Raw genomic sequence first — 14,065 nt, forward strand, 5'->3', positions numbered from 1 at the left:
ACATATCAGTGGGTTGATGATATCCTAGGAAGCAAATGCAACATTACAGTAAGGGTGCATTCCCAACTGCAAATTGTTCTAACACTAAATGTTGCCCCTCCAGAGTTACTGTATTTAACTTGAGTCACATATATATAAATAATGTGAGATGTTGCCAAACGAGACAAAAACCATAATAAAAATGTAGTTTCTAAATTTTATACCAAATTTTAGCCTGTATATTATAGAATGCACTTGCACCGGTAACTTTTATAGGGATATTTCTATAAATAAATCACTACATTATATAGTAATTTATTTCTCTTCACATTCAAAGAGATGCCCAGTGATCTTTTGCAACACAGCGCTCTGTAAAATGAATCAAGTTTCTTTTCCTAGCAACAGTGAGAGATTTAATTCATCTCCAGGCTGAACACTAGATGGCTGTCTTGTCCCATTTTCAAACAGACTGCTGTGTTCAGTGTACAGTAATTTTACATGGTGCATTAAAAAGGCAACTGGATAGAAACAGATACAAAAATTTGAGATTTATTGAACTGGAAAAGCATTAAATTCCACTTAAACATTCATTATAAGTAAATACCTACAACATTACACTGAAAATATCACCAACCACATAGAAAACCATGGATACAGTGGATCAGTTCAAATGTAAAAAGCAGCTCATCAGCTAAAAAAAAAAAAAAGTACTGAAGAAGACTCTCCAGACCGAACAAAGAGCAAAGGCCATGCACAAAAGAATTATCCATTGTTAGTTGTTAGAAATGCTGGTTCAACAAGACATCAATGCTTTAGCCTCTGCCTCTTCTGTAGTTTTACCTACTGGTAAATATGCTTTGTCCATATATGGTCCACTTCTTTGCCCTTTTATGTGAAGTACTATCACCAAGATATGACAAAACATTTCAGAGCCCTGTTACTTTACCATTTAAAAAAAGAACAGCAACAACAACATGCAAAAATCTCTGAGTCCACCCAGGCAAACCTCAATACAATGGAGGAAGAATGGAAGAGAAGCCCTAGCACCACTAGGCACACAGCCTGAGGGTGTCTCTTGTCTCTCTGGCACATGTGCAGCGCCAGCGTGGCTTTACTCTGGCGGCCTTCTGCTTCGGGCCAGGCAGCAGCACCTGACAGACCAACAGTCTGACACTACACTGCATCTTTCTACCATCTGGTGGTTGAACATGAAATCAGTAGCGGGGGGGAGATGGAGAAGACCAAGAGCTGGATCTGTTTGTCGTTTATGTGGAGTGGGGGTGGATTAACAGACATGACGAACATCACTTCAAGTGTAGGCACTCGTGGTTCTTCAACAGTGCACAGCGACAGCAGTCGGGAGGAAAAGGAGTGAGTTTTTCTAAATCGCACCAGAGAAGGGTTTCCTCCCGAAGCAAAAACAGGACCGACTTTACATGGTCCTCTTGAAGAAATCTGGCTCGTATGGTTACAAAAAACAAAGAGTGTTTCATCTTAACATCACAAACAGATATGTTTGGGAACAATGGAGTATCTCACTGAATGGTTCACTTATACATACAGTTCACATACTTAAAAAAAGACCTTAGCAAAAACTTTGAAACACAGCATGATGTGGGAAGTCTTTGGTGCTCGGTGTCTCGGAAAACTGAACAGAACCGTATGTTTGAGACCCAAAGAACTGTCTGCATCATTTCCAATTCTAACTGAGGGTATTTAAAGACAGTGGACATCATAAAAGGAGTGTTGCATTACAACAGGAAACCCACGGGGGAAAAAACAACACACATATGAAGTGTACTGTATGGCTATACATTAATCCTTCATTTCAGGCAAGGCTCTAAAGGCTTAGTGATTCGTTATAATATTTCAGCCACTAATCCTCTCCTTCCACTCCCTTTTTGACTTCTGCCCTGAGATGGAATAAGTGCAAGAGTCGGCCATCTTGCAGCCAGTAGGTCTGGACTCTCTTTAGCCAAAATGCACGTTACTGAAGAAGAGATACATCAACCAAAACCCTCCTTTACATGTTAATCAGTCTAGCCTGGCTATTATTAACATAACTCCATTAGTACTATATCATAAAAAAGATGCTGAAATTCAAATATTCCTATGTACCTTGTGAATTTTTAGATTTAAAAAACAAAAACAAAAAAATCACAGCATAGATGCAGTTTTGCCTGAATATATTCTGGAAAGGATATTTTCACAAGAACTGCACAGTAATTAGGGTCTCTTTGTTTGCATATACTACACAGGTAATTAGTATTCTGCAGATGGAAATGACAAATTGAACCCTTTTTTTTTTTTTGAATGACTAGTGTTCCATAGATGCTTGAGGAACATGTTGGAGGGAAGGCGAGGCTGAAATGGGCACGGCCTGGAGACAGAGAGTGCAGAGAAATGACAAGTCCCAGCTCGGTGACGCGCAGACCGACACTTGTTTTGCTGCAGCCTGCGGCGGACCCCCCCCTCCCTCCGCTGAAGGGACTCGGCCGAGTGAGAGTCGAGGCCGATCTCGTCACGTCTTTTTTTTGTTGTTGTTAGTGTGGGAGTGTTGATGGGAGTGAGAGGTGAGCACGGATTCCGCGGAGATTATTGGAGATCTGCTTCGGCTGAGCGCTGCCGGACCAGCCACCACAGGTCTGCCTTCTTCTTGCGTCGTGATTGGTCGTAATCCAAGAAGGCAGACGACGTTAGAGGAGTAAGTTCTCAAGAGTCCCGGCGGTGAAAAGTCCACGACACGCACCGTGTCCCCCCTGAGTGGCAACGGCTTTTATTTTTACTGCATGATGAAGCCGGGCTGCGGGGCCATGCGAGGTGGGGGCCTCTGCGGCAAGGCGGGGGGGTACTGAGAGAGGAAATGGGTGGGGTAGCCGGAGGGGACGTTGGGGAAGGGTTGGCCCGTTCTGGGGGGAATCGGAGGGTACGGCGTCGCTGAGTAGAAGACGGAAGGCTGGGGGGCGGCGGCGGTCGGAGCTGGGTTGGAATTGAGGATGGGGGCGGGCTGAGCTGGAGGAGGCGGGGGTTTCCTCCTGGGCTGGGGAAGGGGAGAGGAACCGTCGTTGGCCTCGGTGAGGAGCGAGGTCGCCGACGACACATCCTGAGAGCGGGAGGCGGGGACCGACGCCTGGGGGAGATGCTGTCCCCTCAGCACCATCTCCTGCAGCTTCTCGATCTTCACCCTTCTCAGGTGGGCCAGCTTCCTGTTGCTCTGATAGGCGTCGATGAAGGCGTCCAGGGTCATGTCGCCATCCAGGAACGAATCGGCCATATTCTGTTGAGGGAGAAACAGAACAGAGACTTATGCTTAGCTCATAACCTAGTCCCAACCAGGTTATGTTCAGAGTTTAAAAAACTGGCTATAAAAGCGCTGCTGTTTCACTATTTAACTCATTTACAGCTGCATCACCTTTACTTTGAAGGTCCAGTGGAGCTGGATCAGAACGGAGCGTTTGTACGGAGGGAGAGATCGCACTGATCCGCTGCTGTTGACTTTCTCTCTGAGCGTCTCCGCCTACAGCTGTTCTCCTCACCCGTTGAGCTGAGCGTCAGAAGCTCATTATATATTAGGCTATAGGCTATATATTTTACTTTTACACAGTCAGTCACCACTGAAAGAAGTTGTGTGCTCGCAGGAGGACAGATAATCAGATGGATAATTGGTAAAGTTAATAATTTCACTTAATGTGACCATGAATAAATTAATTTTGATGTTTCACCTGTTATATATCAGTGTTGTCCAAATGCAAATCTTGAATAGGTCTCTGCTGTTTTCACATTTAATAAGGTCTTTGTTGTCTTTGTGCAGAGACAATATGAGATTTGCTTGTAGCTACAGCACCTAAAAAACCCACTATTTCCATACGCACACATACGCTCAATAAAACACACACTCGTATTCTATAATTTCTATCAGTGAAATAGGCTATATGAAAATGATTTAAAATACAATTTAAAATGACAGAACTTGTTGCTCTAGTTTATTTAATTTAAATGAATAAAGCAGTACAGGCCTCTGGTTGAGAGCCAGCCTGAGTCATGCTGATGGAAATAGCAGTCAGGAAAGCCGGTCTTTCACCTCCCTGCATTGTTACCGCTATTGTTCTCACATTGACTCACAAATAACTCACATTTAACGTGGCGTCATATAATCCTTATTATATGAGAATGTGGTTCCACTGTGTGTGGTAGGTATGTACAGAGTTGAATGAACTGTTGCTGAGCCATTTGTACTTAAAACTGCTGTATAATGGAAAACTTAAGACCAGGCAAATTCAATCTAGGGTTATAGTTTCCTAATATTTTAGGTCTAGAAGAATGCATCTGAAGATTTTCTTTGTAATTGCTCCTGTTTTGCAGTAGTTCTGTCTGTCCCCACATCGCCACGGCAGTGATGAATCCTAAACCGATCTTATGCTGTTTAGGTTGTTTACATCCCACAAAAGCACCCCCCCCCCCCCACCCCCACAGACAACGTCAGATGGCTTCAAACATACACCGAGGGGTTTGTTTACTTGAAGCAAGCGGACATGTTTGTAAACGGAGCTGTAATACGAAGTCTCGCGCAAACTTGCGAAGTCTCACGTGAGAGTCAAGTTGACATCTAACTATGTTTACAGGTCTTCTAAAGCTCTCCCATTTGTTTTATCAACAAAGGAATATCAACTCAGAGCCACAACGTCTCTGTAGCAGACGTAACACAAACTGAGCGTGACGAAACTTTGTATTACAGCTCCGTTTACAAACAAGTCGGCTTTCTTGAAGTACACAAACCCCTCGGTGTATGTTTGAAGCCATCTGATGTTGTCCGTGGAAAAAAAAAAGTGGTTTTGTGGAATGTAAATAGCCTCAACAGATTGTTTAAATGGAGAATTGTTGTATACAGCCTAGATAATTATAACCTTTCAACTTGAATGTCATCTTTACATTACCATTTTGCTTTTAGACAGTTGCATTTCCTAACGGTTTCCGTATAACAGAAGTTACACTGGCTTAGTAGAAACGGTTTGACTCAACACTAATACAATGAATGAGTACCATCAACAGTTCACAAGTTCAAGTGCTTTACAGAAACAAGGAACCAGAGGTGTTGATGCGACAAATTCACAATCAAAGAGCTTATTCCACTGTTTTAGTTTGTTCTTTAAACAGAAATGATAGTCCTCTCATTCTTGGTTTACAGTACAGTGGTTCTGAACTGTATGTCTGTTGCGCAGGAATTCAATTACAAGCTCATGGTTTAGGCCTGATGGTTACAGTGTGTAATTATGGTTTATATGGTTCTCCCACAGCAGCAGGGTGAGTGAGTTTTGACTCATTCAGACAAGTCTTGGAGCAGGACAGGGTCAAGTCAAGTCAAGTCACAGTTTGGTTGTTTCATCTTGAAATCACTTAATAATGAATGCTGTCCATGTCATATCTTTATATTCATACATCTAAATTTCAGTTAGATGCTAAGGCATAGAAAAAGTCATCTGCTTTTTGCGATCAATTTGACTCGATCAGATGCGATCAAGCAGTTTCCACTGTAAAACTGATCAGCGGCATAAACAAAAAAATAATTATTCAGTGTGTAGAAATAAGACCAAAAATGGTGACTGAAGACACTGTGGTCCATCAACACACCCAGCTGGAGCCCTTATGGTATTTTCCACTGAAACATTTCTGAGAAAAAAAAAGAGGAACTTGAATGACAGCTCAGAAACAGCTGAGAGGACAGACAGCTGCTGGAGGGATCGAGTCGACTCGTCGCCTCTACGTTACTCAGCCATTATGCTGCCCACATGCTCTCTCGCTGCAGCTCTGAACAATGGATCCTCTGTACACAGGTCCTCTACGTCAGGAACTGCAGGTACATGAATTACCGTCTGGTGTCACTGAGGGATACATATGAAGTCATCTGTGGAGGGAGCAGCAGAACGCTTACCTCTGTCTCTTCTTCTATTTTGGCTCCCTCCGCCTGCAGTAGGGCCAGCAACGTGTCCAGGGAGGTGTTTCCTGACTTGTGGTCTGTTGAATTACAAGACAGAAAAACAACATGAGTGATTTTATTCTGCTGGACCAGAGGCATGACAAATCTTTTACCTATTTTTTTGTTTTTTTAATTTATTTATTGAGGATAGCCCCTTGAGATGAATCATCTCATTTTCCAGGGGGTCGTTCCACAAAGTCAAAAAAGAAAGAAAGAAATACAGTGAAACACATTACAGGACTTATACACACACACACACAGACAAGGCTCACCTAACCCCAGCTGATCACAGACAGCCAAATAATATGAACGAGAAAATAAATAAGAAATAAGAATAAAACAATAACTGATGGATGAGAGGTGAAACATCTTCCTAGACATATAACCAAGTCCACTTGCATTCGATTAAAATTTCCTTGAGAAAACTATGACCTGGACAAATGAGAATAATCACAGGCTTAAGAATAAAACAAGAACAAAAAATCAGAAACTTGACATCTTGACATTATCAGACTTGACATCATGAGACAACAAGATTGGCGGCAGATCAAGAAGAACTGTTTCAACTCCATTTATCATCATGAAGCATATAATACTACTACTAATTCATTGGATTTTTATAGCGCTTTTCAGGGACCCAAAGCCGCTTACAAAAAGACAAGAGAAGGGACAGACAGACGAGGGGGACAGACAGAAGACAACACAAGCAGCAAAGTACATATAAACGGCGTTAGCATGCAATATATCACTCCATAAATAAATGCTGGAGAGTGAAACTGATCCTCGTCTCTTCATTACTCTTAATGCTCAGACACTTCAGAAAGCATTAGTATGTTACCACACTGGGCTGTATAGAAAGGTGCTGCAGAATATTTAACTCCAATGACTCTGCTGGTAATAACAGGTTTTACTGGGTCTGTCAGACAAAGCTGAGGCAGGATGTGTGCCTGTTTGCTGTGAACTCACAAAGCCCCAGTGAGTCAACTGAAACCAACGCAGTGTCTCCAAGGAGGAGGTCTGTTTTGTTTGCGCTCCTAAGCTGGACTGAAAGTCGCGAGCGCCAACTGGAGCTGGAGCTACGTACAGTACATACTGTACATGCTGGCACGCCGGCAGTGAGGAGACTGATGTCCTCCATGGCTTCGTCAGCTCTCAGATACTTATTCACACACTGGACACAGAGGGGACGATAATGTTTCTGGTCTACGACATCCATGACTGTTCTTAAACAGCTTTGGCTCTGGCAGGTCCAATATAACAGATAGAATCACTGATCATGATCGAGGACAGCCCCCATTGTATCAGGGGGCACAAGTTTTAAATGATGTCATCATCATCAACAGATTACTGATGAAATTATTGTTTATGCATTATGTTTCAATGATTTTTGTTTTGTTTTTCTTAACTTTTTAATTGTTGGTTTCCCTTTTGTTTTATTTATATATATATACATACATATATATATACACATATACTGTATGTATATTTCTATTTTTTTGTTAATTTATTTATTTCATTTATTTATTATTTTCTTTCCTCCTTTTTATGAAATATATGTATATTATTTACTTCTTTTTAACTAACTGAAGTGCAAAGTCAGGGTGGGGTCACTCCTCGGGTTTCTGACCTCACCTGCATGTTTTCTCCAACTCACTGTATTAAAATTGCTTGTGCTTTTTACATTATACAAATAAGAATTTTCAATGAGCTAGACACAACACAAGCAGAAGGGAAAAAACACAAATACAAAATGCCATCCTGTTTATGGCGGAAACGGGTTACCGGTTTCAACCACGGCTCATTATTGTGGTAAAACTTCAGCTCTGTTCTGTATTGTACCAAACAGTAACAGTCTCCATGCATGTGCATGCACATGCACAACCAGCATTGTGGCTTTGTTATGCATCACTCAAACATGGCAGGAGGCAGTGACAGCACTCCTCCTTTTCCATCCTTTACTTTTACATTAAAACTTAGCAGGTACAAGACGATTACTTTGTCCTTATGTTGGCTGGTACTGGTCCATTGTCCTCATGGTCTCCATTATAAAATGTTATCAAAATATATCTGTTTTCTTTTCTTTTTTAACTTACATTTTCAGCACATTTAAACACTGTGTCCACACAACTGTAGTCACTATAATAAACAGTTCAATCTCTATTCCTAATAAAAAAAACAACTGCATTCAACACGAAGATAAGTATTGAAAAAAGCCGTAGACCAGGAGTGCTGCCTGGAACTATGGGTTTATTTTGTTAAGATGGTGCTCTTTGGGGAAGGGCTGGGTCAGTAGGGGTGGGCTAAAATATCGATATGGCGATATATCGCGATACTTTATCCCGCGATACGATATCGATATTCAACATTTAAATATCGATATTTTTTTTTCAAAAAAAAAAAAAAAAATTGAAAAAAAAAATTTTTTTTATTTTTTTTTTCAATTTTTTTTTCAAATGATAAATCATGTTTCAGACCTAAATCCAATTGAAATATGTTGTTGTAACTTGCACTTGTATAAAATGGCATGGATAATTTGAATTACATTGTTTTGACTCAGTTTGTCCCATGAATTATCACTATCATCTGATGTACATACAACTCGGATTTTAAGATGCATAACAAGTAAAATAAAGTAAAGTAAAATAAAGTGTACTGCACAGTGTGCAGTACACTTTATTTTACTTGTTTTTTCTTGATTCTTGACTTGTAATTCATGTGAAATGGATTCAGTGCAATTAATAAATTCTGAATTTCTTCAGTGACACAGATATCGTGATGTATCGTGGATGAAATTTCTTGCAATATATCGATAATCGCAGAATCGCTGTACCGTGATATTATCGTTATCGTGGGTAAAATATCGTGATAGTATCATATCGTGGGGTACCTAGTGATACCCAGCCCTATGGGTCAGTAGAAAAAAAGAGAAAATACCAAGGCACTCATCTTGAATAAAAATATTGCAATTCCTTCATTGCATTAAGGGCCAAACATAGTAAAGGAAGTGTAGTCGGAAACCAAGACAGGCACAAACATTTTGTGCCTGTCTTGATGTCAGACTACACTTCCTGACGAAGGCTCTCAGCCAAAACGTGTCGAAGTGTCTTTTTTACTACGTTTGGCCTAATAATGCAATAAAGGCATTTTAATATTTATTCAAGATGAGTGCCTTGTTTTCATTAAGATAAGTATATTTTATAACTTCTCCCATGTTACCAGGGAATTATGTCTTCAGACTGGACCTGAGGAATACGGTACGCAACTTTAACCGGTCCTGAGAGCAGTTTGATAAAACCTTCACTGAGGTCAATTAGTGACATGAGGTCATAGAGTGAGATGATGAGTACTGTAAATATTCCCACTTATAAATGTAAGTGAATGATATACAACATCTGAGGGTGCATCAGCCACATTGTTTCAAATGTAAATATATCACTGTTTAAAATGAAATATTATGAAATATACAAATAGTTAGCTTGCACTGTTTTCATGCTGTAGACTGTCAATCACTGAAGCGTTTGAATGAGTGATTACTATGGAGCGTGAGGCAATAATTGGTTTTAAATGCATTAACTGGCATGAAAATGTCCACCATTCCAATTATGGAGCCTATTAAAAATGTTATGTGTTATATTACGGCTTTTTTAGATTGACAAGAGGACCAATTAAAGGTCCCATAAAATAATTGATGAGATGTTGGACATCCTGGCGAGGCCGTATGAAATCACACCTTATAAATTCTACGACCCTCTCTGCCATCAGTCAGCTGCTGCCCTGTTTTCTGGGGGAAACCCTGTGCATGTCTACACGTATTATACAACCATAATCCACAACAGATAGAAATACAGCTTCAACAGCTGCTTTTCTACTGTACATGAGATCGCTCAGTCACTTTATTACGGCTCGGCTATCCTCCAGCTCTCACTGTTATCTATTGATCGGCCAGCTTCTCCGGTTACATAAGGGTTAAAAGCTGAACATGAGTGACGGTGGTTAAGTGTGTGAGACAAAAGGCAAAACAATAAACATATAAAACAAACAACCAGGTAGGTCAGGTGTTGACTAAAGGTATGACCTAGTTACATGCTCCTCCACCCTCCTCTCACCCTGGCACGCTCTTCTCCACAGCACCACCTCTTCACCCGGCTGTCTGGAACTCAAGTCTCCACACGCCCATCAGCAATGAGGGCTATTGATCGTAGATTAAGTATTTCATGACCACAGTCAGAGTTTATTTCAGCGGTAGCTCCCAGGGAAACATAAATTATTTACTTTACATGAAACTTGATATATAATAAGCCAAGGAAGTATTCCCGAGACAACAGCTTGCCAAACCAAGATTTCTGTCAGAGTTCCCAGTCATCTAAAATCTAATCTCTGAATTGTTGGCACTGGAGCCCAAAACCTCACATTTGGTTCACCAGAATTCTACTGACACATTAAATTGAACAGAAACCCTTCAAAGACAGAGGCTTCATTCTTGACACAAAGCCCTTCTCCCGGGTGAACTCCCATTCCTCTTGGTCTCGCTCTCGTTTCATAACAGGGCGGACTCTCAGGCCTATCAGCGCCACTCCACAGTACAAAGCTGGGATTCTCTGGCCGAGCGGCGAGCCAAGCCCGGCGCACAACGCACGGTCTGGGCCGGCGGATCATGAGACAGCCATTTAGTAAATGAATCTCCTTCGACCTCTGCTGTGAGCCTGGGGTTTTTTTGGCCTGCCCCGCTGCCCCGCTGCCCCCTCTCTCTCCCACCGCCTCCCCGACTGTCCTGTCTGCTGATCCCATCATCCACCGCTCGCTCCCCTCCTTCCCTCCCCTCCCCGCCCCACACTGAGGTTGTTTTACACCAGGCGGCACAATGCTCCACTGTGGGCCGGCCGTCCTCAGAGGGCAGGGGATGGTCGGCGGTGGAGGTGGTAGGGGTTGAAAGGCGGCAACCCGGTCGAGTGACGCAGAGGACACGCATTTCCTAGAGAAAGGATGTAAGGGGGGGGGGGGGGATCGGTCGGTGGGACTGTCACTGTATGCAAACAACGGCGCGGCGAGCTACTCTTCGTTAAATCTTTCATCTGGGTCAAACGGCTACGGTTCTCTCTGCTCCGAGCATCGCTGTCCTTCCCCAGCTGCTCTACCACAAATCCACAACTAGGACGGCCGGTGCATAGGAGGTGGGGGGCGGGGGAGCGCCGGGTAACCTACATTCGACAAAAGCCATTGCTCGCTGACAACAAACAAAAACCACAGACTGCTGCATCAGCTCTCATGTACAGTATGACAGATAATTGTCCATCAAGATATAAGCATATCTGATCATTGTGGCCACTGTGACTCTGGTCTGTGCTGCATCAAACAGCAGCTGTTCTGTCCTGTGGTCACTATTTAATGTTTATACAGTTCAATGTCTATTCCTAATAAAAACAACTGCATTTAACATAAAGATTTAAGAAAGAGGAGCTTCAATGTTCCCTAAGTAATAGTATATATAGAAAAAGATGATTCTGTGGCCGGGGATAAATATGTCAATCTGTGTGTGTGTTTATATCTTTTTTTTTTTTAAGTTGTTCTATGCATTTAAAATTGTGTTACCTGCTATTCTTTGTTTACATGTCATCTGAAAGTAGCTTAAACGTTCATTACCTTTAATTGTCGGTGCAAGCTATTTGTAGAACAGCGGAGCAGAGCCGTGAGCTGCTCAGAGCTACGCTACGGAGGCTCATGGGATTTCTTGGTTTCCCTCATCAAACTCATCAAATACACAATCCAACAACTCCGAAACGCTCTGGTGGACAAGTTGTGACCTGCACATTCACCACGCTATGAGATAATAACACAACGTTATCAGACAGAGTTGTTTTAGAGGGAAATTCATGCAAAACCGCTGATGCACGTTCCCGTCGGAGGCAGTTTTTCGGCAAGCGGTCTCTGTATTTACCTCGAAAACAACTCTTTTCTGATGAGGGAAACCAAGAAATCTTGCTTGCTTGTCCCCGAGAGTGTTTTGGAGTTGTTGGATTGTGTATTTGATGAGTTTGATGATGGAAACAAAGAAATCCCAATAGCCTCTGTACCGTAGCCCTGAGCAGCTTGCGGCTCTGCTCCGCCGTTCTAAAAATAGCTTGCACCGACAATTAAAGCTAACGAACCTACTGCTATGACTATAGGGATTATGGCAATGGGCCAATTTGCCAAAACATTTAACTATCTATCCCTTTACGCTACAGAAAAATTTGGATGGTTCACAAATTGTAGGCAGAGACAAATATGTGTATTGTTTGTACTTCAATTAAAATAAATAATTAAAAATAAAAAAGATTTAGTAAAAAATAAATAGATAAATAAAAAGGATTTCATAAAGGGGCCTGGGTTGCGAACACACTGAATATGTGCACATACACAAGCTTTCAGAGTGATCGTGTCTTGCAGTGAAGGAGGCAAAGTCAAACTTTTATCAGTGTAGCAGAGTAGTGAATGGCTGGCATGCTATTTTGAGAGGGCTGCTTGGCAACCACTGCGTCAACAAGGTCACAAGTATCGTCACTCCGTCTTCCTCACACACTGGGAAGCACTGTAAGGGTGTATCAGCGAGGGATGTTGCAGCCCTGCGAGACTTCATGTCCTACGGTGGAGATCCAAATCAGATGTGGAACTTGCTCGACGCGTACAGCGGTCCGATGACAGCGATTCCTACAGCGACATGACGACGGGGCGAATGGTGACAGGCCTGCTGCAGCCTTTGAATGGAAATGTGGGAACTGGTGGAACAGGTCTCTGCAGCGTGCGTTCAAACACAATAAGAACAATCAACGTGAGAAAAAGAAAACATTGCGTAACAGCTCAGCCTCCTATTACTGGCACACAAAGGTCCATTTTAAACTGGAAGCAGACAACTCAACACACCTCAAGTTTACGTATATGGAAATTGCCATCACACTGAATGATTTAGCACAATTACATTTTATTATGTTAAAGTCTGGTTCAACTGCAACTAATCAGTGAAATGTAATGCAGCTCAAACTTTCAGTAAAGTCTTCAGCTGGCTTGTTATGTCTGACTGACACAGACTAACAGGACTGTTGTTCTACTCAGGAATTCTCTGAACAAATGTGAATACTGGCTCCACATTCTGGTGTGTTGTTCCTAACGGGACGGGACAGGGGGTAAAGACTGATGCAGAGGACCACCAGGATTTGTCCTTGTATGACTTTTTACATCTTTCTCTCTGTGGTGACAGGTGCCACCACGTGCCTCGCCATTATCCATCATTTCAGATTAAAAGCCCTCTGAGGAGTCGTGGTAATTGCGATTTCATGGCGTTACAGCTGCTGCGGCAACGATTCTTGCCTGATTGTTGAAGCTCTGTTGTGTCTTCAGCCTGTACGGGTCAAGACAGCTAAAGACCTCAGCCTCCAGGAGGCAATTTGTCACTATTAGCTCATGAATAGACCAAGCCATTCATTCATCACTGGAGAACCTTAACAGATTGATTAATTTACTTATTGTTTTTTAATTGTTCCTTGCAGTCTTATTTTTAATCTTTTTTTTTTTTTAATTAAATCAAACGCTTCTGATTACCACCTCATTTCTGCAATTAAGAAATGATCTGCCCTGATGAGAGTACAATGGAAGAGGAGCTTATGTTATTTTATTATTGCAATGTTTGTTTTATAAGATATATAGTAAATTCAGATAATAGGCTATATTAAAATCCAGGTTTAAATGTGTGGTGCGCATCATGCCTTGAGCTTTGTTTGAAGTTTGTCCTGAGTCCGCTTGCTTATGGATCAGTTACCGATGACATCATGGATAAGAGTGTGTTCAAATTTCTTAAGAGGTGGGTAACATTAAAAATTCAAGACAGTGAGATAAGCTAATCGATAAAAACTCTATCTCAGTGCGGTGGCGGCCGTGCTGCCGTACCTAGGGTCGACTTGCGCAGCTGATAGGACTCGAAGTTCTCCTGCAGGCAGCCGTAGCGCTTGGTGAGCTGCTCCTTCTTGTGCTCCAGTCTGGGCTGCAGGGCAAGGTTCTGCTCGGCCAGGGTGCGGTTGTTGACCAGCGTCTTCTCTTTGTTCTGCTGGACGTCCTGCATCTGTTGAGGGAAACAAAAGA

General features: G+C 42.2%; 1 protein-coding gene across 1 annotated transcript in view; it reads right to left on the reverse strand.

The window, feature by feature from the left end:
• Positions 1-512: 512 nt before the first annotated feature.
• Positions 513-14,065, reverse strand: part of vps37ba (VPS37B subunit of ESCRT-I a) — a 20,518-nt gene continuing 6,965 nt past the window's right edge. Inside the window, exons 2-4 of the mRNA XM_085787658.1 lie at positions 13,874-14,045; positions 5,909-5,991; positions 513-3,256 (exon numbers count right to left, since the gene is read on the reverse strand). Coding sequence (XP_085643784.1) covers positions 2,762-3,256; positions 5,909-5,991; positions 13,874-14,045 — 750 coding nt within the window. The 3' untranslated portion in view covers positions 513-2,761. The remainder of the gene's footprint in view (positions 3,257-5,908; positions 5,992-13,873; positions 14,046-14,065) is intronic.

This window comes from Trachurus japonicus, chromosome 9, assembly GCF_045865225.1.
Source record: "Trachurus japonicus isolate A0001 chromosome 9, Traja_1.0".
Classification (NCBI taxonomy): Eukaryota; Metazoa; Chordata; class Actinopteri; order Carangiformes; family Carangidae; genus Trachurus; species Trachurus japonicus.